The following is a 22815-nucleotide window of genomic DNA, read 5'->3' as shown; positions in this document are numbered from 1 at the left end:
TACAAACGAACGAACGAACGAACGAACGAACGAACGACAGACAGACAAATAAGGGAACTCTTTAGTATGAAGGCACCAAAACCTGGACCTGAGAATGGGATGAGTATCGGCTCCTAGACCTGAGAATAGGATGGGTATAGGCTGCAAGAGCTGAGGAAGGTTGAGTACAGGCTGATAGAGCTGAGAAAGGGTGAGTACAGGATGATAGAGCTGAGAAAGGGTGAGTACAGGATGATAGAGCTGAGAAAGGGTGAGTACAGGATGACAGAGCTGAGAAAGGGTGAGTACAGGATGATAGAGCTCAGAAAGGGTGTGTACAGGATGACAGAGCTGAGAAAGGGTGAGTACAGGATGATAGACCTGAGGAGGGGTGAGTACAGACCGTCAGAGCTGAGAAAGGGTGAGTACAGGATGACAGAGTTGAGACAGGGGGAGTACAGGATGACAGAGCTGAGAAAGGGTGAGTACAGGATGACAGAGCTGAGAAAGGGTGAGTACAGGATGACAGAGCTGAGAAAGGGTGAGTACAGGATGACAGAGCTGAGAAAGGGTGAGTACGGGATGACAGAGCTGAGAAAGGGTGAGTACAGGATGACAGAGCTGAGAAAGGGGGAGTACAGGATGACAGAGCTGAGGAGGGGTGAGTACAGGATGACGGAGCTGAGGAGGGGTGAGTACAGGCTGATAGAGATGAGGAGGGGTGAGTACAGGATGACAGAGATGAGGAGGGGTGAGTACAGGCTGATAGAGCTGAGGAGGGGTGAGAACAGGATGACAGAGTTGAGGAGGGATGAGTACAGGATGATAGAGATGAGGAGGGGTGAGTACAGGCTGATAGAGCTGAGGAGGGGTGAGTACAGGATGACAGAGCTGAGGAGGTGTGAGTACAGGATGATAGAGATGAGGAGGGATGAGTACAGGATGATAGAGATGAGGAGGGGTGAGTACAGGCTGATAGAGCTGAGAAAGGGTGAGTACAGGATGACAGAGCTGAGAAAGGGTGAGTACAGGATGACAGAGCTGAGAAAGGGTGAGTACAGGATGACAGAGCTGAGGAGGGGTGAGTACAGGATGACGGAGCTGAGGAGGGATGAGTACAGGATGATAGAGCTGAGAAAGGGTGAGTACAGGATGACAGAGCTGAGAAAGGGTGAGTACAGGATGACAGAGCTGAGAAAGGGTGAGTACAGGATGACAGAGCTGAGAAAGGGTGAGTACAGGATGACAGAGCTGAGAAAGGGTGAGTACAGGATGACAGAGCTGAGAAAGGGTGAGTACAGGATGACAGAGCTGAGAAAGGGTTTGTACAGGATGACGGAGCTGAGGAGGGGTGAGTACAGGATGACGGAGCTGAGGAGGGGTGAGTACAGGATGACAGAGTTGAGGAGGGGTGAGTACAGGCTGATAGAGCTGAGGAGGGGTGAGAACAGGATGACAGAGTTGAGGAGGGATGAGTACAGGATGATAGAGATGAGGAGGGGTGAGTACAGGCTGATAGAGCTGAGGAGGGGTGAGTACAGGATGACAGAGCTGAGGAGGTGTGAGTACAGGATGATAGAGATGAGGAGGGGTGAGTACAGGCTGATAGAGATGAGGAGGGGTGAGTACAGGCTGACGGAGCTGAGGAGGGATGAGTACAGGCTGATAGAGCTGAGGAGGGGTGAGTACAGGCTGATAGAGCTGAGAAGGGTGAGTACAGGTTGATAGAGCTGAGGAGGGATGAGTACAGGATGACAGAGCTGAGGAGGGGTGAGTACAGGATGATAGAGATGAGGAGGGATGAGTACAGGTTGACAGAGCTGAGGAGGGGTGACTACAGGCTGATAGAGATGAGGAGGGATGAGTACAGGCTGATAGAGCTGAGAAAGGGTGAGTACAGGATGATAGAGCTGAGGAGGGGAGAGTACAGGCTGATAGAGCTGAGGAGGGATGAGTACAGGATGATAGAGATGAGGAGGGATGAGTACAGAATGACAGAGCTGAGGAGGGATGAGTACAGGCTGATAGAGCTGAGGAGGGATGAGTACAGGCTGATAGAGCTGAGGAGGGGTGAGTACAGGATGATAGAGCTGAGAAAGGGTGAGTACAGGATGACAGAGCTGAGAAAGGGTGAGTACAGGATGACGGAGCTGAGAAAGGGTGTGTACAGGATGACAGAGCTGAGAAAGGGTGAGTACAGGATGACAGAGCTGAGAAAGGGTGAGTACAGGATGACAGAGCTGAGAAAGGGTGAGTACAGGATGACGGAGCTGAGAAAGGGTGTGTACAGGATGACAGAGCTGAGAAAGGGGGAGTACAGGATGACAGAGCTGAGAAAGGGTGAGTACAGGATGACAGAGCTGAGAAAGGGTGAGTACAGGATGACAGAGCTGAGAAAGGGTGAGTACAGGATGACAGAGCTGAGAAAGGGTGTGTACAGGATGACAGAGCTGAGAAAGGGTGAGTACGGGATGACAGAGCTGAGAAAGGGTGTGTACAGGATGACAGAGCTGAGAAAGGGGGAGTACAGGATGACAGAGCTGAGAAAGGGTGTGTACAGGATGACGGAGCTGAGGAGGGATGAGTACAGGATGATAGAGATGAGGAGGGATGAGTACAGGATGATAGAGATGAGGAGGGATGAGTACAGAATGACAGAGCTGAGGAGGGATGAGTACAGGATGATAGAGCTGAGGAGGGGTGAGTACAGGTTGATATAGCTGAGGAGGAGTGAGTACAGGATGATAGAGCTGAGGAGGGGAGAGTACAGGCTGATAGAGCTGAGGAGGGGTGAGTACAGGCTGATAGAGCTGAGGAGGGGTGAGTACAGGCTGATAGAGCTGAGGAGGGATGTGTACAGGTTGATAGAGCTGAGGAGGGGTGAGTACAGGCTGATAGAGCTGAGGAGGGGAGAGCACAGGCTGATAGAGCTGAGGAGGGGAGAGTACAGGATGACAGAGCTGAGGAGGGGTGAGTATAAGCAGATGGAAGTGAGAATTGAACGGTATGCAATGGGGTTGCTTTGTTAAATATATGCTGTGGGATGTGAAGGAGGGACTGGGAGATACATTATTGGGGGAAAGGGACAAGTGGCGGGGGTTACTATTATCCTGTTGGCCGGCAATAAATCTCGATTACCATGAGAAACGGAACTGACGAACGATATGCAGTTGTTTCTGATTTCCATTTCTGATGCTTGATTCGAATACGGCCGCTGTGATATGGGCGGGAAATTACTGGCCACTGCGTTCCACTCACGCAGACACACGCATCCACGCATGAAGGCCCAAACTTATTCAATCGTGCGCTCGATACATGGACGCCCCGAACGAACGAACGAACGAACGAACGAACGATAGATAGATAGTGAGTGAGTGAGTGAGTTTGATTTTACGCCGCTTTTAGCAATATTCCAGCAATATCACGGCGGGGGACACCAGAAATGGGCTTCACACATTGTACCCATGTCGGGAATCGAACCCGGGTCTTCTGCGTGACGAGCGAACGCTTTAACCACTAGGCTACCCGACCGCCAGGATAGATAGATAGAATGGGGTGGGTATTGGCTGATAGAGCTAAGAAGGGTGAGTACAGGCTGATAGAGCTGAGAAGGGTTTGTACAGGCTGATAGAGCTTAGAAGGGTGAGTACAGGCTGATAGAGCTGAGAAGGGTTTGTACAGGCTGATAGAGCTTAGAAGGGTGAGTACAGGCTGATAGAGCTGAGAAGGGTTTGTACAGGCTGATAGAGCTGGGAAGGGTGAGTACAGGCTGATAGAGCTGAGAAGGGTTTGTACAGGCTGATAGAGCTGGGAAGGGTGAGTACAGGCTGATAGAGCTGGGAAGGGTGAGTACAGGCTGATAGGGTATAGGCTGATAGAGCTGGGAAGGGTGAGTACAGGCTGATAGAGCTGAGAAGGGTTTGTACAGGCTGATAGAGCTGGGAAGGGTGAGTACAGGCTGATAGAGCTGGGAAGGGTGAGTACAGGCTGATAGAGCTGGGAAGGGTGAGTACAGGCTGATAGAGCTGAGAAGGGTGAGTACAGGCTGATAGAGCTGGGAAGGGTGAGTACAGGCTGATAGAGCTGGGAAGGGTGAGTACAGGCTGATAGAGCTGGGAAGGGTGAGTACAGGCTGATAGAGCTGGGAAGGGTGAGTACAGGCTGATAGAGCTGAGAAGGGTTTGTACAGGCTGATAGAGCTGGGAAGGGTGAGTACAGGCTGATAGAGCTGGGAAGGGTGAGTACAGGCTGATAGAGCTGAGGAAGGGTGAGTACAGGCTGATAGAGCTGGGAAGGGTGAGTACAGGCTGATAGAGCTGGGAAGGGTGAGTACAGGCTGATAGAGCTGGGAAGGGTGAGTACAGGCCGATAGAGCTTAGAAGGGTGAGTACAGGCTGATAGAGCTGGGAAGGGTGAGTACAGGCTGATAGAGCTTGTGTCCTGGCGTGTAAACCCCCTGTTTGTGAGCCAGGTCTAAACAGTATTCTCTTGTACCAAACGGCATCAGTAACCACGTTAGCAAACGTCTTTAACTGATGCGGTCGCCCTGGGCGCCGTGTCCCATATCCGGGCTAGTAATTGTAGCCTTGCATCTGTGATGCATTGAACACGAGTATGTACATCTAAATACAATGGAAATTGGTAGCCTGATATTCTGACCAGTAGCAACGTACATCGCAAAACATGACCCCAGCTATTGTGAAGGTCAACTGAAATCCAGGAACATATCTTTGACACGTGATCTCCCACAATTATTTTCGACCACGATAAAGGGTTACTCACAATTTATGGGCCAGAGTTATAACATTGTGTCACATGAGACACACATACGTCGTGGCGTCATAAAAGTCACCTCAACTGTTGGTTGGTTACACTGCTGGTCAAAACAACTTCCTCTCGATCTCGACTGAACATACATTCCGGTTAATTTAGGAATAAATAAATTGCTAGATAGCCCATGGCTTTTAACACATTTGACACATCAGAGACAAAAATGATGTCCGATGCAATTCATTATTTTGACTTCTACCATATGTTCCCGTGGTTTTTCAGGTTAAGAATTGACTTGTCTTTGCATGTGTTTGTGACGGGTGCCACCGGTGGGGCAGGATATGCACACTTTATCGCGAACACCTGATATCATTACTATTTGATATTGATTCATAAACACATGCTCATGATGTAGTCGGAATCGTACAGTCGACTCTACTTTATGCGTGGATTTCTATTTGAAATGAAAAGGGTTTTGTCGCTATAATTTTTTCAACAACAAATAGAGAGACATAAACAGAGAAATACTTACAATACGTCCACAATCAGAATGTGATTGTCTGATAAGAGAATGTAAGTAAGGATAAGAATTTATGGATGAACAACTTCTTTATTACAATTAAGCGACGTTTCAGTGTAGGTTCAAACACCGTTATCAAGCAAGTGATATACAGAGGGTATATCATCACCAAGAAATCTCAGAAATCCCCACGCCAACAGTCTGCACCCTTTGTGATAAGCCTCCCCTACTCTTGAACAGTTAGCCACAAAATCCAGAGACTCTTAAAGCAACAGGCCAAAATTGATGTAGTTTTCAAGAGAAGTCATACCATTCAGAACATAATTAAAGCCACAGGGAAACCACCATCCAGCCACAAGCTAGAACCATCAGGAGCAGTGTACCACATTCCGTGCAACTGTGGACAAGCTTACATAGAAGAAACATCTAGGCCCCTCAAAACCCGAATAAAAGAACATCAAAGCTCAGTCTCCAAAGATGACTCTAAATCAGCTCTTTCAGATCACACAGCATGCAGTGGGAGAAAGTCACAGCTCTCATCACCAACCTCAAAGACTTCAAGATCAGGAAACTACAAGAAGCCATCAACATCAAAAGACTCCAACCGTCAATCAACCGTGACCAAGGCTATTACATACCCCCGGCGTACCATCAACTCATCAAAGACCCCAATCAGCCATAATCCCATTGTTTTTATTACTGGCTTCATCCTTTGTTTAAGGTACTGACTTCACTGATGATTGTCATCACTGCCCTTGTGTATACATAACAGGCTTCTCTACTCCAGTATAACAATATCTACTCTACTGTATAAACATTGCCTCCTACTTGTATATATATTTATCAACCACACCCTGTATATCACTTGCTTGATAACGGTGTTAGAACCTACACCGAAACGTCGCTCTTAATTGTAATAAAGAAGTTGTTCAACCATAAATTCGTATCCTTACTTAGTACTCCAACTTCTAAATGCCTATCAAAGAAGTGATAAAAGAATGGTCAGGGCTTGTGTCGCATTATCGCGCTGAACAATGTCACTGGTTTCTATAGGTTTTTAGTGTTAATGATTAAATAAGCAGTCTGTGAAGTTTCTGTTGTTTATTTGTGATAATTGCCATATTGCATTTATGGCTTATTATTTTTGAATTACATACATATAATTAATTATGCATAAACTGTCAATGCAACCAGTCTGGAGTGCCCGCAAAAGCAGATTCCTTTCAGAGCAAAGGGCAAACTCGATGTGAAAATTATATGAATGGACCACTGAGAATCAGTCATGACACCCGGTGTTCATGAATAGGGAAGCATCTCCGGTCAGAAGTCCCAGCTATGTTTCTATGACAACGAAAACGAGCGAGATGCGTTCTGAAATACAATCGTTGTAAGAAGGGATCGAGTGCAGTAGCGTGTTATTGTTCACTTAATTTGTGCATAAGATCTAATTCAGCGTTAAAACATGGGGTCGTTAAAGTAAGGATGGCGTATGAATTCACCATCAAGTAAGAAACACGAGTATTGAACGGAAAATATGGCCTCGTAATCGACAACGCAGAGTTGGCGAGTGGAGCCGGGGATACGATCGAGTTCATGTGACGTAGACTAAATGATTTTACATTTTATGAAATATTTGTTGCAATAACCGTTAATCAACTTCAGTGATGGAAAAGAAAAGATTCACGACATTCGGGATTGCATCGGGTGACGTAAATGAGAACTATATTTCCTTTTTCGCGACCTTCTCGGTCGAGGGGACGTATATTTTACACGGTAGGGTTGTATGGAAATGCTCAACTCTGTCCTTTAAAAGTTTCAATATGCAGTCTCCACTTACGGAACACACCGAATCGGAGTGAAATCAAGGTATGGACATTAATGAATAACTGATTATATCGAAGTCGTACCAGAATTCAACATGACAGATAAACCAACACTCTACACATCATGAAAGAAAAGCACTCGCGTCGTACCAACATTCCATATAACGTGAAACCAAAGCACTGACGCCGTACCAACATTCTTTATATCAAGAAACAAAAGCACTCACGTCGTACCAACATTCTACATATCATGAAACAATGGCACTCACGTCGTATCAAGATTCTATACATCAAGAAACAACAATATACACGCCGTGCCAACATTCTATACATCAAGAAACAACAATACTCACGCCGTGCCAACATTCTACATATCATGAAACAACAGTACTCACGTCGTACCAACATTCTATACATCAAGAAACAACAATACTCACGTCGTATCAAGATTCTACACGTCATGAAACAACAGTACTCACGTCGTACCAACATTCTATACATCAAGAAACAACAATACTCACGCCGTGCCAACATTCTACATATCATGAAACAACAGTACTCACGTCGTACCAACATTCTATACATCAAGAAACAACAATACTCACGCCGAGCCAACATTCTACATATCATGAAACAACAGTACTCACGTCGTACCAACATTCTATACATCAAGAAACAACAATACTCACGTCGTATCAAGATTCTACACGTCATGGAACAACAGTACTCACGTCGTATCAAGATTCTACACGTCAAGGAACAACAATACTCACGTCGTACCAACATTCTACATATCAAGAAACAACAATACTCACGTCGTATCAAGATTCTACACACCATGAAACAACAATACTCACGTCGTACCAACATTCTATACATCAAGAAACAACAATACTCACGTCGTATCAAGATTCTACACGTCATGAAACAACAGTATACACGCCGTGCCAACATTCTACATATCATGAAACAATGGCACTCACGTCGTACCAACATTCTATATATCATGAAACAACAGTACTCACGCCGTGCCAACATTCTACATATCATGAAACAATGGCACTCACGTCGTACCAACATTCTACACATCATGAAACAACAGCGCTAACGTCGTACCAACATTCTACACATCATGAAGCAAAAGAACTGACGCCGTAACAACATTCTGTATATCATGAAACAAAAACACTCACGTCGTACCAACATTCTACTTAAACAACAGCACTCACGTCGTACCAACATTCTATATATCATGAAACAACAGCACACCCGTACAAACATTCTATTTGTCGTAAAACAACAGCACAGACGTTGTACAAACATCATATATATATACGATTCGTAAAACAACGGCCCTCACGTCGTACAAACATTCTATATATCAAGAAACAACAGCACTCACGCTGTACAAACATTCTATATATCAAGAAACAACAGCTCTCACGCCGTACAAACATTCTATATATCGTGAAACAACAGCTCTCACGCCGTACAAACATTCTATATATCACGAAACAACAGCCCTCACGCCGTACAAACATTCTATATATCAAGAAACAACAGCCCTCACGCCGTACAAACATTCTGTATATCAAGAAACAACAGCTCTCACGCCGTACAAACATTCTATATATCAAGAAACAACAGCACGCACGCCGTACAAACATTCTATATATCAAGAAACAACAGCACGCACGCCGTACAAACATTCTGTATATCAAGAAACAACAGCTCTCACGCCGTACAAACATTCTATATATCAAGAAACAACAGCACTCACGCCGTACAAACATTCTTGATATCAGGAGAGGCGGTGGGGTAGCCTAGTGGTTAAAGTTTTCGCTCGTTCCAACAAAGGCCCAGGTTCCATTCCCCACTCTATAAAATATGTGAAGCCCATTTCTGGTGTTCCCCACAGCAATCTCATTAAAATCAGATCTTCTTAAAAGTGACAGTCGGAATGTCTTTTCTGATCATGCAACCTCGAAAATGTCCACACGGGGTATTCCGAACGACAGTTCCCAGTACGTGGGAAGCACTGCCATACAATCTAAACCATATATCAAACATTCCGGAATGTTAGTTTGTTCAGTTTTCAAAATTTTAATCGACAACGATGTCAACATATCTTTCAAGCGTGAGACGTCAGGTTGTAACGAGTGCCGTAGAGCTCGATTAAGCTGCTTTCTAATTGAATGATGTCGACTTCTTGTTAGTCGTTTCGGCGGTCGGTCAAAGTTCGCGAAAGGTCGTTTTGACGTGATCCGTGATGGGATGTCCTCAGATCTTTGTTTAGCGATAGCGAGAAATAAGATCTGGTTTGAATGAGATTGTCCCCATCGTGACATTGCTGCAACATTGCTGCAAGCAGTGTAAAAACACACTCACTCACCCATTGTCTCTACATTTATTGAAACAACAACCCTCACGTCGTACCAACATTCTATATATCGTGAAACAACAGAACTCACGTCGTACCAACATTCTATATATCGTGAAACAACAGAGCTCACGTCGTACCAACATTCTATATATCATGAAACAACAGATCTCACGTCGTACCAACATTCTATATATCATGAAACAACAGAGCTCACGTCGTACCAACATTCTATATATCGTGAAACAACAGAACTCACGTCGTACCAACATTCTATATATCGTGAAACAACAGAGCTCACGTCGTACCAACATTCTATATATCGTGAAACAATAGAACTCACGTCGTACCAACATTCTATATTTCGTGAAACAACAGCACTCACGTCTTACCAACATTCTATATTTCGTGAAACAACAGCACTCACGTCGTACCGACATTCTATATATCGTGAAACAACAGCACTCACGTCGTACCGACATTCTATATATCATGAAACCAAAACATTGACAACATACCAACATTCTATATTTCGTGAAACAACAGAGCTCACGTCGTACCAACATTCTATATATCATGAGTTAAAAGCATTGACGCCGTACCAACATTGTATCTATGATGAAACAGCAGCACTGACACCCTACCAACATTCTATATATCGTAAAATAACAACACAGATGTGACTCCAACATTGTATATATGGTGAAACAACAGCATTCACGCCGTACCTGAAACACGATGATTTGTGTGGGCATTAAACTTGGATTTGGCCTTTAATGACGTAGGTGTAGTGGGAATGAACAACCTCCATAACAATGTCTAATTTGGCGATATGACCGTAGACAATAGGGGCAACAGCATCATCATTATCGTCATGGTCGCGACACCTTCAACATCGTCGACTACGTCCACGCGCCGCGGCGTCGCCAGATTCCAAATGCCACTCTCTTCGTAACACCGACGTGATGTAGGTATCAAACCTCAGCCATTAAATAGATTATCCATCTGAAAACAAATCAATATTTGATATATCTCTTACAGCTTGTCACTGACTGGGAACACTGTCTTTAGGATTCGCCACATCGACGCCCTAACAGCAAGGAGATGACACTACAGAACTCCTCACACGGTTGTTGACGTGATAGGAGCTCTGTCTTGCTATTGTTTCTGAACATTCGCAGATCAGGTGCAGGTATGGCTATTTCTGGTACGTGAAGTGTACGGTCTGTGGAACATGTCTCATCTTGTGTACACGAGGTGGACGAATCAATGGACAACGTTCACGAGGCAACATGCATGGATGGCGGCACTTCCAGCAGGTTGGAGTGAGATAATGAGTGAACCATTCTCACCTGTATGGCGACTTTCTACATGTAGTCTCCGTCTTGTAATAAACCCGACGCCATCATTCCCAAATCTGTCTTCATCATTGAGCTATCTTTCAGCATCAGTCCCTTGAAGTTCAACTTTCACCACCATTTCCCAATCCGTGTCATTGAGCTATCTTTCAGCATCGCTCCCTTGTGTTAAAAGCTTCACCGCTATTTCCCCTTGGCTGTCTCGACCCTTGAGCTATCTTTCAGTATCGCCCATTTTAAAGTGAGCCCTTCACGAATACTTCTGAAAAAGTGCCTCGAACTTTGAGCTCCCTTCCAGTATTTCCCATCTTGAAGTAAACCCCACACCGCAATTTCCCATGGGTGTCATTAACCTTGAGCTTTCTTCCAGTGCTTCCCATCTTGAAGTAAACACCACCATCATTTCCACAAGTGTGTCATTAACCTTGGTGTTACTTCCAGTATTTCCCATCTTGAAGTAAACCCTACACCAACATTTCCACATGGGTGTCATAAACCTTGAGCTTTAAAATTCTTCCAGTATTTTCCATCTTGAAGTAAACCCCACACCGTAATTTTCCCATGGGTGTCATTAACCTTGATCTTTCTTCCAGTATTTCCAATCTTGAAGTAAACCCCACACCGCAATTTCCACATGGGTGTCATTAACCTTGAGGTTTCTTCCAGTATTTCCCATCTTGAAGTAAACCCCACACCGCAATTTCCACATGGGTACGTTGTCATTAACCGTGAGGTTTCTTCCAGTATTTACCATCTTGAAGTAAACCCCACACCGCAATTTCCACATGGGTACGTTGTCATTAACCTTGAGGTTTCTTCAAGTATTTCCCATCTTGAAGTAAACCCCACACCGCAATTTTCACCTGGGTGTCATAAACCTGGCGGTTTCTTCCAGTATTTCCCATCTTGAAGTAAACACCACCACCATTTCCACATGGGTGTCATTAACCTTGAGGTTTCTTCCAGTATTTCCCATCTTGAAGTAAACACCACCACCATTTCCACAAGGGTGTCATTAACCTTGAGGTTTCTTCAAGTATTTCCCATCTTGAAGTAAACCCCACACCGCAATTTTCACCTGGGTGTCATAAACCTGGCGGTTTCTTCCAGTATTTCCCATCTTGAAGTAAACACCACCACCATTTCCACATGGGTGTCTCGAACCTTGAGCTATGTTCCAGTACTATACATGTATAGAGAATGTCACACTCATTCTCATTAGATACCATTTGTACGAAACGAGTGGACTTTCTATGGCATCTTGCCGAGAGAAAGATCACGAGTTTCGTAAAAAATGGTATCTAACGAGAACAAGTGTGGTATTTTATTTATTACCCACGTTAAATATATTTTAAGTGTAAGACCAAACCTTAACCAGTTGCAAAATCGGGTTGCGCATGAATATTTTTATGTGCCCAAATATGGGCATTGTTGACATTTCTATGCATATGCAGTAACAACATGCGCCTGCAGTTATGTTTGCAAACAAAACAGCACCGACGCTCAAGATCCTTTTTGGATAATATCTTCAACCTATGGCAATTCAAGTGCATTGTTGTTAGTCTGCGGGACACCTTAAAGAAAATTTGAAAAGTCACATCAGCGCCGCGCTTTGAATATCGGACCAATGGTCGGTCACTGCCGGGACCCCGTGTTTTCAATCAAAAAGGTTCGGTTTCTTTTATCTATCAGCTGAATTTATATCATGTCCGTACCATTTTGGAAGAGGGAAATCAGAGTGTTTGCAAAAGACATTCATGTTAACTGTACGACCCTACACTGAAGACGTGAAAATCAACAAACTCAAGTCTGCATGCATGTCAGTGACAGCTACGAACGAAGGGCAAGGTCACCACCGGAATAAGAAAAGACAACCGTGATCTACTCACAGCGTTTTACGCTAGAGATAGGGGATGTTACTGTTCACATTTGGGATATTTTGGGCCACATAATCAGAAGTCAGGCACACTTCTACGGAGTTTTCGAATGATTTGTTTCGGAACTGTTCACTTCGAGTGATCCTGTCGTGCAGTCGTGAACAAACAACTCCCGAAACAGCGCCACAAAATACGCTTCGAAGGGGACATTGATGGCACAACCGGATCATCCCAAGTAAGTCTAGATTCTGTCTAAACTGACTTCATTTCGACCCGCTTATCCTTTTACGTTAAATCAAATTGAAAGTTGCAAAGTGGTCGGGTGCGTCACGCTCATGGGGACGAGTTATTGATCGGTAGCGATACATTGTAAATGGATATAGCTCGATTATATAATGTCTGCAGACGTTGATGCGTGTGACTATCTTGTTTGGTTTAGTAAAGTGTTTGTAAATATCTCTCGCTCTCGTGAGATTGCTTCACTTCTGCCTTGTAGTTGCAAAATTAATGATGTCTCGCGACTTTTTATAAATGAAAAATAAGTCCCGATGTGACAGAGGTCACGGTTATCCAATCAAAACGAATAAAACGAGGTCAACATTGCACGACAAACCTGTGACGTACGGATTTAGTATTTTACCACCTGTATCTTCACCACGTGGGTAATAGAGAAGTTTATCCCACCACCATTTCCACATGGGTGTCTCGATCCTTGAGCTATGTTCCAGTATTTCCTATCTTGAGGTTTATCCCACACCACCATTTCCACATGGGTGTCTCGATCCTTGAGCTATGTTCCAGTATTTCCTATCTTGAGGTTTATCCCACACCACCATTTCCACATGGGTGTCTCGATCCTTGAGCTATGTTCCAGTATTTCCTATCTTGAGGTTTATCCCACACCACCATTTCCACATGGGTGTCTCGATCCTTGAGCTATGTTCCAGTATTTCCTATCTTGAGGTTTATCCCACACCACCATTTCCACATGGGTGTCTCGATCCTTGAGCTATGTTCCAGTATTTCCTATCTTGAGGTTTATCCCACACCACCATTTCCACATGGGTGTCTCGAACCTTGAGCTATGTTCCAGTATTGCCTATATTGGAATTACCCGTGAAGATCCGGAGTAGAATAGATTTTCAGCAACCCATGCTTGCTGTAAAAGGCGACTATGCCTGCCGTAAGAGGCGACTAACGGGATCGTGTGGTTAACGGAAGGCGGGATGTTGATTCTAGAAGAAAGCGGGATGTTGATGGATTCTAGAAGAAAGCGAAATGTTGATGGATTCTAACGGAAGGCAGGATGTTGATGGATTCTATTAGAAGGCATGATGTTGATGGATGCTAGCAGGAGGCAGGATGTTGATGGATTCTATCAGAAGGCGGGATGTTGAAGGATTCTAGAAGAAGGCAGGATGTTGATGGGTTCTAGCAGAAGGTTGGATGTTGATGGATTCTAGCAGAAGGCGGGATTGTTGATGAGTTCTAGCAGAAGGCGGGATGTTGATGGATTCTAGAAGAAGATGGGATGTTGATGGATGCTAGCAGAAGGCGGGATGTTGATGGATTCTAGAAGAAGGCGGGATGTTGATGGGTTCTAGAAGAAGGCAGGATGTTGATGGGTTCTAGCAGAAGGCGGGATGTTGATGGATTCTAGAAGAAGGCGGGATGTTGATGGATTCTAGAAAAAAGCGGGATGTTGATGGATTCTAGCAGAAGGCGGGATGTTGATGGATTCTAGAAGAAGGCAGGATGTTGATGGATGCTAGCAGAAGGCGGGATGTTGATGGATTCTTGCAGAAGGCAGGATGTTGATGGATTCTAGAAGAAGGCAGGATGTTAATGGATTCTAGCAGAAGGCGGGATGTTGATGGATTCTAGCAGAAGGCGGGATGTTGATGGATTCTAGCAGAAGGCAGGATGTTGATGGATGCTAGCGGAAGGCAGGATGTTGATGGATTCTAGAAAAAAGCGGGATGTTGATGGATGCTAGCAGAAAGCGGGATGTTGATGGATTCTAGCAGTCTTGATATAATCATACATTTCGATAAATAAAATTGGTTCGATCAGTCGATAATTAAATGACAACGATGATTCTGAAGTGATGAATTATTTGTTGTTGTGAGCAAAATTCATTATATCCAGATGTGAAGTATTTGGAAATGACTGTCATTTTAACATATTCCGAAAAGATTTGTTAAGATGTTACAAATTAGTGAAGGATATCAAGTCACATATTGCAAAAAACTGTTCTTGATGTCAATTAATAAAAAAATTATATTTACTTATAACATGGAACAAACATCCCCTGTTACACCTGTCCACGTGGTACTGTACAGTGAAAACCGGCGTCTGTAACTACACTACAAAATGCTTAAAGCAAAGCCTGGAAATTGCCTGCGCCTAATGGCAGCTGGGCGACGACCTATGGAACATTCCACTCCATCGTCCCTGCAAGTGGAAACAATTACTGCAGCAATGTCTCCCGTGACCTCGGGGCAAAAGACAATAAATACTCATCTTTCGTTACAGTTTCCACACAGGCGAGCACTACATGGAGACCAACGGGGTGGTTGAAGATGCTGATGTCCCCGAAGTACAGTACAGTAAACTACGGTTATAACGAACACGCTTATAACGAACTGACGGATATAACGAACTAACTTTTTAGTCCCGATTATTTGCTGTAGTTATGCTGTATATATGCTTATAGCGAACTACGGTTATAACGAACTAAAAATAGTAGTACCTTTGAGTTCGTTATAACCGTAGTTTACTGTATTCCAATATAACCGCAATGCAGCACACGTATCGTGAAACAACAACATCCATTTCTCTAACTTGGTGACACGCTGATGTCATGTCATAGTGAGTGAGTGAGTTGGTTTTTACGCCGTTTTTAACAGTATTCCAGTTATATCACGGCGTGTCAGCTTATTGTTGGAGGAAAGCCCAAAGTAATGCAGGTCTCAGACGTTTACGTGAAACCCACGAGCACGGGTATGGTGTTGACAAACCTAGAAACATAATCGGGGCGAACCGGGATTCGAAGCCACAATCATAGGTTTCTGGCGTGCCCAAGGGACGCAACTCTGCACAGCGAATCGCGGCGCCTTAGACGACTGGGCCATCCGTGACCCCCTGTGATGTCATAGCATTCAGTACGATATACACTGAAGAAACAAGGATACTGTTGTTTTTGTTTCTGGAGTCCATTTAAAGAATGTGACAACGTGATATGTTCTTTAACAACGTGATATGGACCCGTGAAGATCCGGGTTAGACAAGGTCTCCACAACCCATGCTTGCTGTGAAAGGCGACTATGCTTGTCGTTAGAGGCGACTAACGGGATCGGGGTGTCAAACCCGCTGACTTGGTTGTTGCATGTCATCGTAACCCAATTGTGTGGATCGATGCTTATGATGTCAATCACTTGATTGTCTTGTCCAGACTCGATTATGTACAGACCACCGTCATACAGCTGGAATATTGCAGAGGGCGGCGTATACAAACAAACAAACAAACTTATAACTCCCTTGGGGATCGTTCAAACTATATTGACATTTAAGCTCAAATATCGTCGATTTACACGGGAGTCGAAGTTTGGTCATCAAAGGTTAGTTACCGATATATTTTCAACGCATTCGACGAAAATGTTATATTGACATCAGTATAGAACATACATACATATTGAACTTAATCCAACAGAACTATTTTGCAATGGTGTCTCGAACCTTGAACAGTCTTCCAGTGCGGCGTTAAACAACAAACAAACAAACAAACAAACAATGACAGCGTGATTTGTGTGCTCTACCCAAGTGGTAGGGAGTTTACAGCCGCTTTGAATAGTATTTCAGTTATATGGCGGCCCCACAGCGACGTGTGGGAGGAAATCACCAGGATGCCAGTACGTACATGTTTGCAGGTGAAATCCAGAGTGACAGTGAATCAAAATTCGAGCAAATTTGCGATTCGACACCACGACCAGCAAAGCCTGGCACGGTTTAGGGACATAGCTATGTATAGTTAGGGACCATTGAACCACAAGGCCGTAAAAACCAATTCCCCCTCCCCTGCTCCTTCCCCCACCCCAGCACACACCAACCGCTGAGTGACAGGGAGAGAAAGAGGCTGGTTCTCGCAAACACTTCCGTGTTTAAGATTAACCTGGACATTAAAAAAGACTCTCCTTCCAATGTAAACCCTTTGGTGAATATAAGCTGGAGAACTTCCTGCTACCCCCCGACGTAAATCAGCAATGATTGTGTTGGGTAATACGGTTGTATGACGCTGTTGCGCAATACACCTATATCCGCGTTCAGTTCCCAAGAGGAATACTTTCCTGGTGCTCCACGGGGTAATACTACTTGAACATTTCATACTGTCGACGTACCATATGCTATATTTATTAATTGTCACTGTACAGTACTTCCCTGTAGGGCGGTCGGGTAGCCTAGTGGTTAAAGCGTTCGCTCGTCACGCCGAAGACCCGGGTTCGATTCCCGACATGGGTACAATGTGTGAAGCCCATTTCTGGTGTCCCCCGCCGCGATATTGCTGGAATATTGCTAAAACCATACTCACTCACTGTTTAACACCGCAAAAAGCAATATTTCTGCTTTATGACGTCCGTCTGCAAATAATCGAGTAAATAATCGAGACTTCCCCGTGACGGCCAAAGCTTTACGGCGGCATCGCGGATTGATCCTGTGTACCGACATGCATGCCACGTCACTTATGCTGTTTGGGGGACAGTTTGCCCGATGGTCTAAACCGCCGCTGTTCTTTTTGCAGAGTTGTCTCCCTTGGGCGTACCAGGATCCTCTGATCGTTAGCTAACGAAAGTAGCAAACTTCTCCGACCTGTGATACTTTTGGATTTCCTCCCACATAACACTGAAACGTTGTGTTAGGACTCGAATACTGGTTAAAGCGACGTCAACAAATTTCACATAGCTCATAACCTAACACTGTGACCAATCCGCAATGCAAATAGGACACCAAATCACATGTTATTGAGGAGCGTTGGGGTAGTTTTGTGATTCATCGTTCGCTCGTCACGCCCGGGTTCGATTCTCTCCAGGGGTATTATATACTGTTCAATGATTGATATGGATATACAGTGACACAGCCGACTGATTCTCTATACCATGCATGCACAGTATGTGTAAGGGAATAGTGTTAAAAGAGTAAGTCACGTTCCTGGAGCCAATCTTCACTGTAATTAGTGTCCTGAAAAACTTGAGACATTGCGTGCGTCCGTGCGTGCGTGCGTGAGTGAGTGTGCGTGCATCTGTGTGCGTGTGTGTGTTAAAAGGCGGCTTCAGAATGACATACTTGATGTCGGGTCTTGCTAATCACCATGGATATAACTGGAGAAGGATAATATATATATATATATATATGTATACTTCTCAAAAGAAGAGGGGGCACGGGTGGCCCAGTCGTCTAAGGCGCCGCAATTCGCTGTGCAGGGTTGCGTCCCTTGGACACGCCAGAAACCTATGATTGTGGGATCGGGTCCCGGTTCGCCTCAATTATGTTTCTGGGTGTTTCAGCACCATACCACCGAAGTGGTAAACGTCCGAGACCTTCATCACTTCGGGCTTTCCTCCCACAATAAGCTGACACGCCGTGATATAACTGGAATACTGTTAAAAGCGGCGTTAAACCCAACTCACTCACTCACTCACTCTCTAAAGAAGAGTGTACTTCAACGACGGTGCGTTTATAGCAAAGGGGAAAAACATGAATTGAAAGGAAGCTGTCGACGGTTAGTAAAATTCTAAATACGTCATGGACTTCACTTTATGCGCATGACGTCAGTTTTCAACTAACAGTCAGGACTTATGTGAAGAAAATTCATGTAACTCTTAAATCTAAAAATAGCACCATAATATTACATGAAACGTCAAGGCCAGAGAACAGCCAGTTTCGATTATCCGACGCAACAGGGCGCGGTCGGGTAGCCTAGTGGTTAAAGCGTTCGCTCGTCAGGCCGAAGACCCGGGTTCGATTCCCGACATGGGTACAATGTGTGAAGCCCATTTCTGGTGTCCCCCGCCGTGATATTGCTGGAATATTGCTAAAAGCGGCGTAAAACCATACTCACTCACTCACTCACCAACGCAACAGAGTCCACAGGGCGCAAAGGGTATAACAGCGGTGGTTATTCTATTATATACGTACATATAAGTGTGAAAGACTGACTTTCTGAAGTTAAGAAAAGTGATAATTTCATTGCAGTGAACATAACAATTGATATTTCACAGCAGTGGACATAAACACTCGATATTTCACTGCTGTAAAAATAACACTTTGACGGAACTATTATCATTCGAGAGTAACCTCCCCTCAAATTGTCCCTTGTCCAGCCCGTACAAATTTTTAAAAACTGTTGACTTCCTTTTGAAGTACTTTCCACATTGACATGTCAAAATAATGACAGATGGTCTTTAATGGAGTAAATATCGCTTCAGGCTGTTTGCTATTCTCTTCAAAATGATTTCCTTATACACTGTAAATTTCTCACTTAACTCGTCAGTCGAGGCTGTTCGTTTCGCGAAGCGCCATTTTTGTTACTTGACCAGCGTGTATCCTTTCGCTTCCAACAGCGGTTTGGTAATTGTCAAGCATATGTTTTTGTTAAAGTTGATTTTGTATATATTAATCATATCTGTTTGCATGAAACATAATTTTCGTAGCCCTAAATAATTTTTCTTACTTTTGTTTATATTTTGTAAAGATTTTGCAAACGCGAACTACTTTTTTAGTCGCAAATACAAGGGATAGTGAACCGTTCTTGTGTGTAAAGTAGGGAGAATTTACGTTTCAAGGTTTTACATTTGTAATGAAATGATAAAACTACACAACAAGTATATAATAAATAGGATATTCCATGTGTCTCGTGAAATATCATGTTTCTCTCATCTCGTGACGGGTGAAAACGACAAAGTAGACACAATTAATTGATAACACCATCTTTAATACTGTAAAGGCGACGTTTGTATTCCGCGTGAAAAAGAGAAATTTATAAAATATTTATAAAATATCTCCTTCAACCCCCGATGAGGGAAACATGATATTTCACTCGACACATGAGTGAATGAGTGAGTAAGTATGGTTTACGTCGCTTTTAGCAATATTCCAGCAGTTTCACGCCGTGGACACCAGAAATGGTCTCCACACATTCTACCCATGTCGGGAATCGAACCCTGGTCTTCGGCGTGACGAGCGAACGCTTTAACCACTAGGCTACCCGACCGCCCCTCACACATGAAATATCCTGTATATATGAATAGGTCACTGACAACATGTGTAAGCGTCTCCTCACCTACCCGTAGCAACCGCCATTCACACACTTTACAAAAATAGTGACCCGTGAAGATTCCGGGGTAGAATAGGTCTTCAGCAACCCATGCTTGCCGTAGAAGGCGACTATGCTTGTCGTAAAAGGCGACTAACGGGAACGGGTGGTCAGGCTCGCTGACTTGGTTGATGCATGTCATTGATCCCAATCACTGGATTGTTTGGTCCAGGCTCGATTATTTACAGACCGCCGTCATATAGCTGGAATATTGCTGAGCGCGGCGTTAAACAACAAACCAACCAACCAACCAACACAAATAGTAACCCTCGTTTTGAGAATAACCAGCGCTTGGAATAGACACTTGATGATAACCTTGAATCTGAGCAGTGTTTATGTACATCTACAGTTATTAGATCTCGAAGGAAGGCTATTTTCGGACAACTTTAACACAAGATACACAATAATGTTTATTGCATTCGCTAAAACCATATTATCCAAGGCTGGACAGCAACAGACGTGAGCAGATCACATCTATCGTTAATACTCCTAACAACGTTAGCAAAAACTTTTATTTGACACTCTGGAAAAGATCAGCTAAAATTCAGCAGATATTATACATCGGCTGTGTTTCTTATAACACCCCAACATTTCCCAAACGCAATTTAGCTGAAAGCTCTTCCCATATGGTACTGAACGTGTAAACAAGATGGAGCCCGGAAGTAGTGAACCAGATTATGGCATGTCGAAATGATGCCATTAAGTGATGTGTCTAAACTAAACGGTAATTCTTGTTCAGCCGGCCTCACATGTTCATTTGAGTGTAAACAAGTTGGCGTCAACTGTAAACACGGTTTTTGCGACTTTTATCAACAAACGTCGGCTGTTAGTGGATGAAAGACGATTGTTGTCGTGAAACATGCCGTTCTTTTACAGGCTCTTCCAATCTGTCATTTACTGATTAAACTGTGATATTATGAATTATTGTTTGACAAAAAATAACAAACTCAATTTTAGCAAATTATCTAAATGTGTACTGCGTTTATCATACCGTTAAAGTAACGGAGAACACTACAAGTGTATATTACGTGAGTGTGATATATCGTTATACCATGACAATGCTTTATTGCAAAGGGAATAAAAATCAATGCAGCTTATGGCTATAAATTCCTCGAAGCCTGTTTAAGGAGATTAACCGTCGAATTTTATAGGCGTCGAGAAGTGCCATAGATTATATTTTTCTAATAAACCAATGTCTTTGGACATCCCAGAACTGATTCACCCAAGCGCCTTGTTGAAGAGAGTTATTAGTTTTGAAAGAAACAGACAGGACATGCCTAAAACCCTAGTGCATCGTCACATATCGACTTGGTTGCTATGGGTTACCGTTATCAGGTACTCCCGGACAACGGGTAATTTGTAGAAACATCACCGATTATCATGACAATATTTGATTTCCATTCTTCCGCGAAGCTCATTTGTCGTACAGACATGACTTAAGGCTAACGGAAGGGTCGAAGAAAAAAAATGAGAACTTGAATTATTCCATGTTCCTTGAAATTGAACACGAACAGCAAGACAGGGTATTTTCTGTTAAAAAGGGACACAACCTCTATTGGCATGAAACAATTATTGAAGAAACATACACGCACCGGAAGACGAATTCGTATGTATCGATAGTCTGTTTACGTTTAGAGATTTGAGCTATTCATAGTACAGTCCTCGGGAGTCTCTCACGTAATTACTGTCGGTAATTTGCGCAAGCAATAATTATTGGTGTCCTGTCATTAGTGACAGTGGCTCACGTGCATCACGTCCAGCACGAGAACTGCTTTGTATACACCCGTTTGTCGTTGTTGTTTTGTTTGTTGTTTAACGTCGCACTCAGCAATATTCCAACTATATGACGGCGGTCTGTTATAATCGAGTCTTGCCTTAAAAGGCGACTTACGGGATGAGGTGGTCAGGCTTGCTGACTTGGTTGATGCATGTAATCGTATCCCACACTTTACAAAAATAGTGACCCGTGAAGATTCCGGGGTAGAATAGGTCTTCAGCAACCCGTGCTTGTCGTAAAAGGCGACTAACGGGAACGGGTGGTCAGGCTTGCTGACTTGGTTGATGCATGTCATCGTATCCCAATTGCGTGGATCGATGCTCATGATATCAATCACTGGATTGTCTGGTCCAGACTCGATTATTTACAGACGGCCGTCACATAGCTGGAATGTTGCTGAGGCAACAAACAAACAACGAACAGAGTACCAATCAAAACTTACAATATACCAATCTCATGAGATAATATAATAATTCAGAAGTCGTAACATCCATGCATTTATATTGTAACTGTTTAACGCGCATGGTCCATCTGTAAATGAAGACATCAGCTCTAGAAAAAAAGGTTCCCGTCTAGCGATGCCGCTGGTCGCAATGGCTGAAACCAACGGCGCTAAAATCGACGCGCTTTCTTCTGCCAATCCCGTGACACCCCTAGAAACATTCTGCCATGTCGGGCAACAGTTCACTGGCAGCAAATCTAATTAAGACCAAGGGAATTTGTGTTTAACAATTCATGTTTTGCCCCGGGTTTCAAAGCCGAGAAATCATCAATATTTGAAAGCATTTGGCTTCGCAGAACTAATAAGGAAAGTCGTGTCCAATGCGCTGTGGATAATTACCCCATCCCTTCTGCTATCTCACCCAAAACGGGCCCCTCTGGTGTTTGGGATTTTTAAGACTGGGACACCTTCTACAGATAATAATTGAAACAACGGGTTGGCAGGCGATATACTAATTTGC

The 22815-nt window shown here is 43.9% G+C and overlaps 1 protein-coding gene across 1 annotated transcript; it reads left to right on the top strand.

Annotated features, from left to right (window-relative positions):
- The first annotated feature begins 201 nt into the window (after nt 1-201).
- On the top strand, nt 202-2699 carry LOC125379227 (ribosome-binding protein 1-like). The gene is made up of 3 exons (XM_048395470.1): nt 202-1600; nt 1708-1993; nt 2030-2699. The coding sequence occupies exons 1-3, from the start codon at nt 202-204 to the stop codon at nt 2697-2699; spliced, it is 2355 nt and encodes a 784-aa protein (XP_048251427.1).
- Nucleotides 2700-22815: the final 20116 nt, after the last annotated feature.

Source organism: Haliotis rufescens, unplaced genomic scaffold, assembly GCF_023055435.1.
Source record: "Haliotis rufescens isolate VD_foot unplaced genomic scaffold, xgHalRufe1.0.p SCAF_14, whole genome shotgun sequence".
Taxonomy (NCBI): domain Eukaryota; kingdom Metazoa; phylum Mollusca; class Gastropoda; order Lepetellida; family Haliotidae; genus Haliotis; species Haliotis rufescens.
This window is presented reverse-complemented; position numbering and strand designations above follow the sequence as displayed.

Bases quoted from the DNA above. Each gene is read 5' to 3' on its own strand.
- LOC125379227 (XM_048395470.1), top strand. From the start codon at position 202: ATGATAGAGCTGAGAAAGGGTGAGTACAGGATGATAGAGCTGAGAAAG. The intron at 1,601-1,707 runs GTGAGTACAGGC...ACAGGTTGATAG, and splicing joins GCTGATAGAGATGAGGAGGG to AGCTGAGGAGGGATGAGTAC. The intron at 1,994-2,029 runs GTACAGGCTGAT...GGATGAGTACAG, and splicing joins ACAGAGCTGAGGAGGGATGA to GCTGATAGAGCTGAGGAGGG.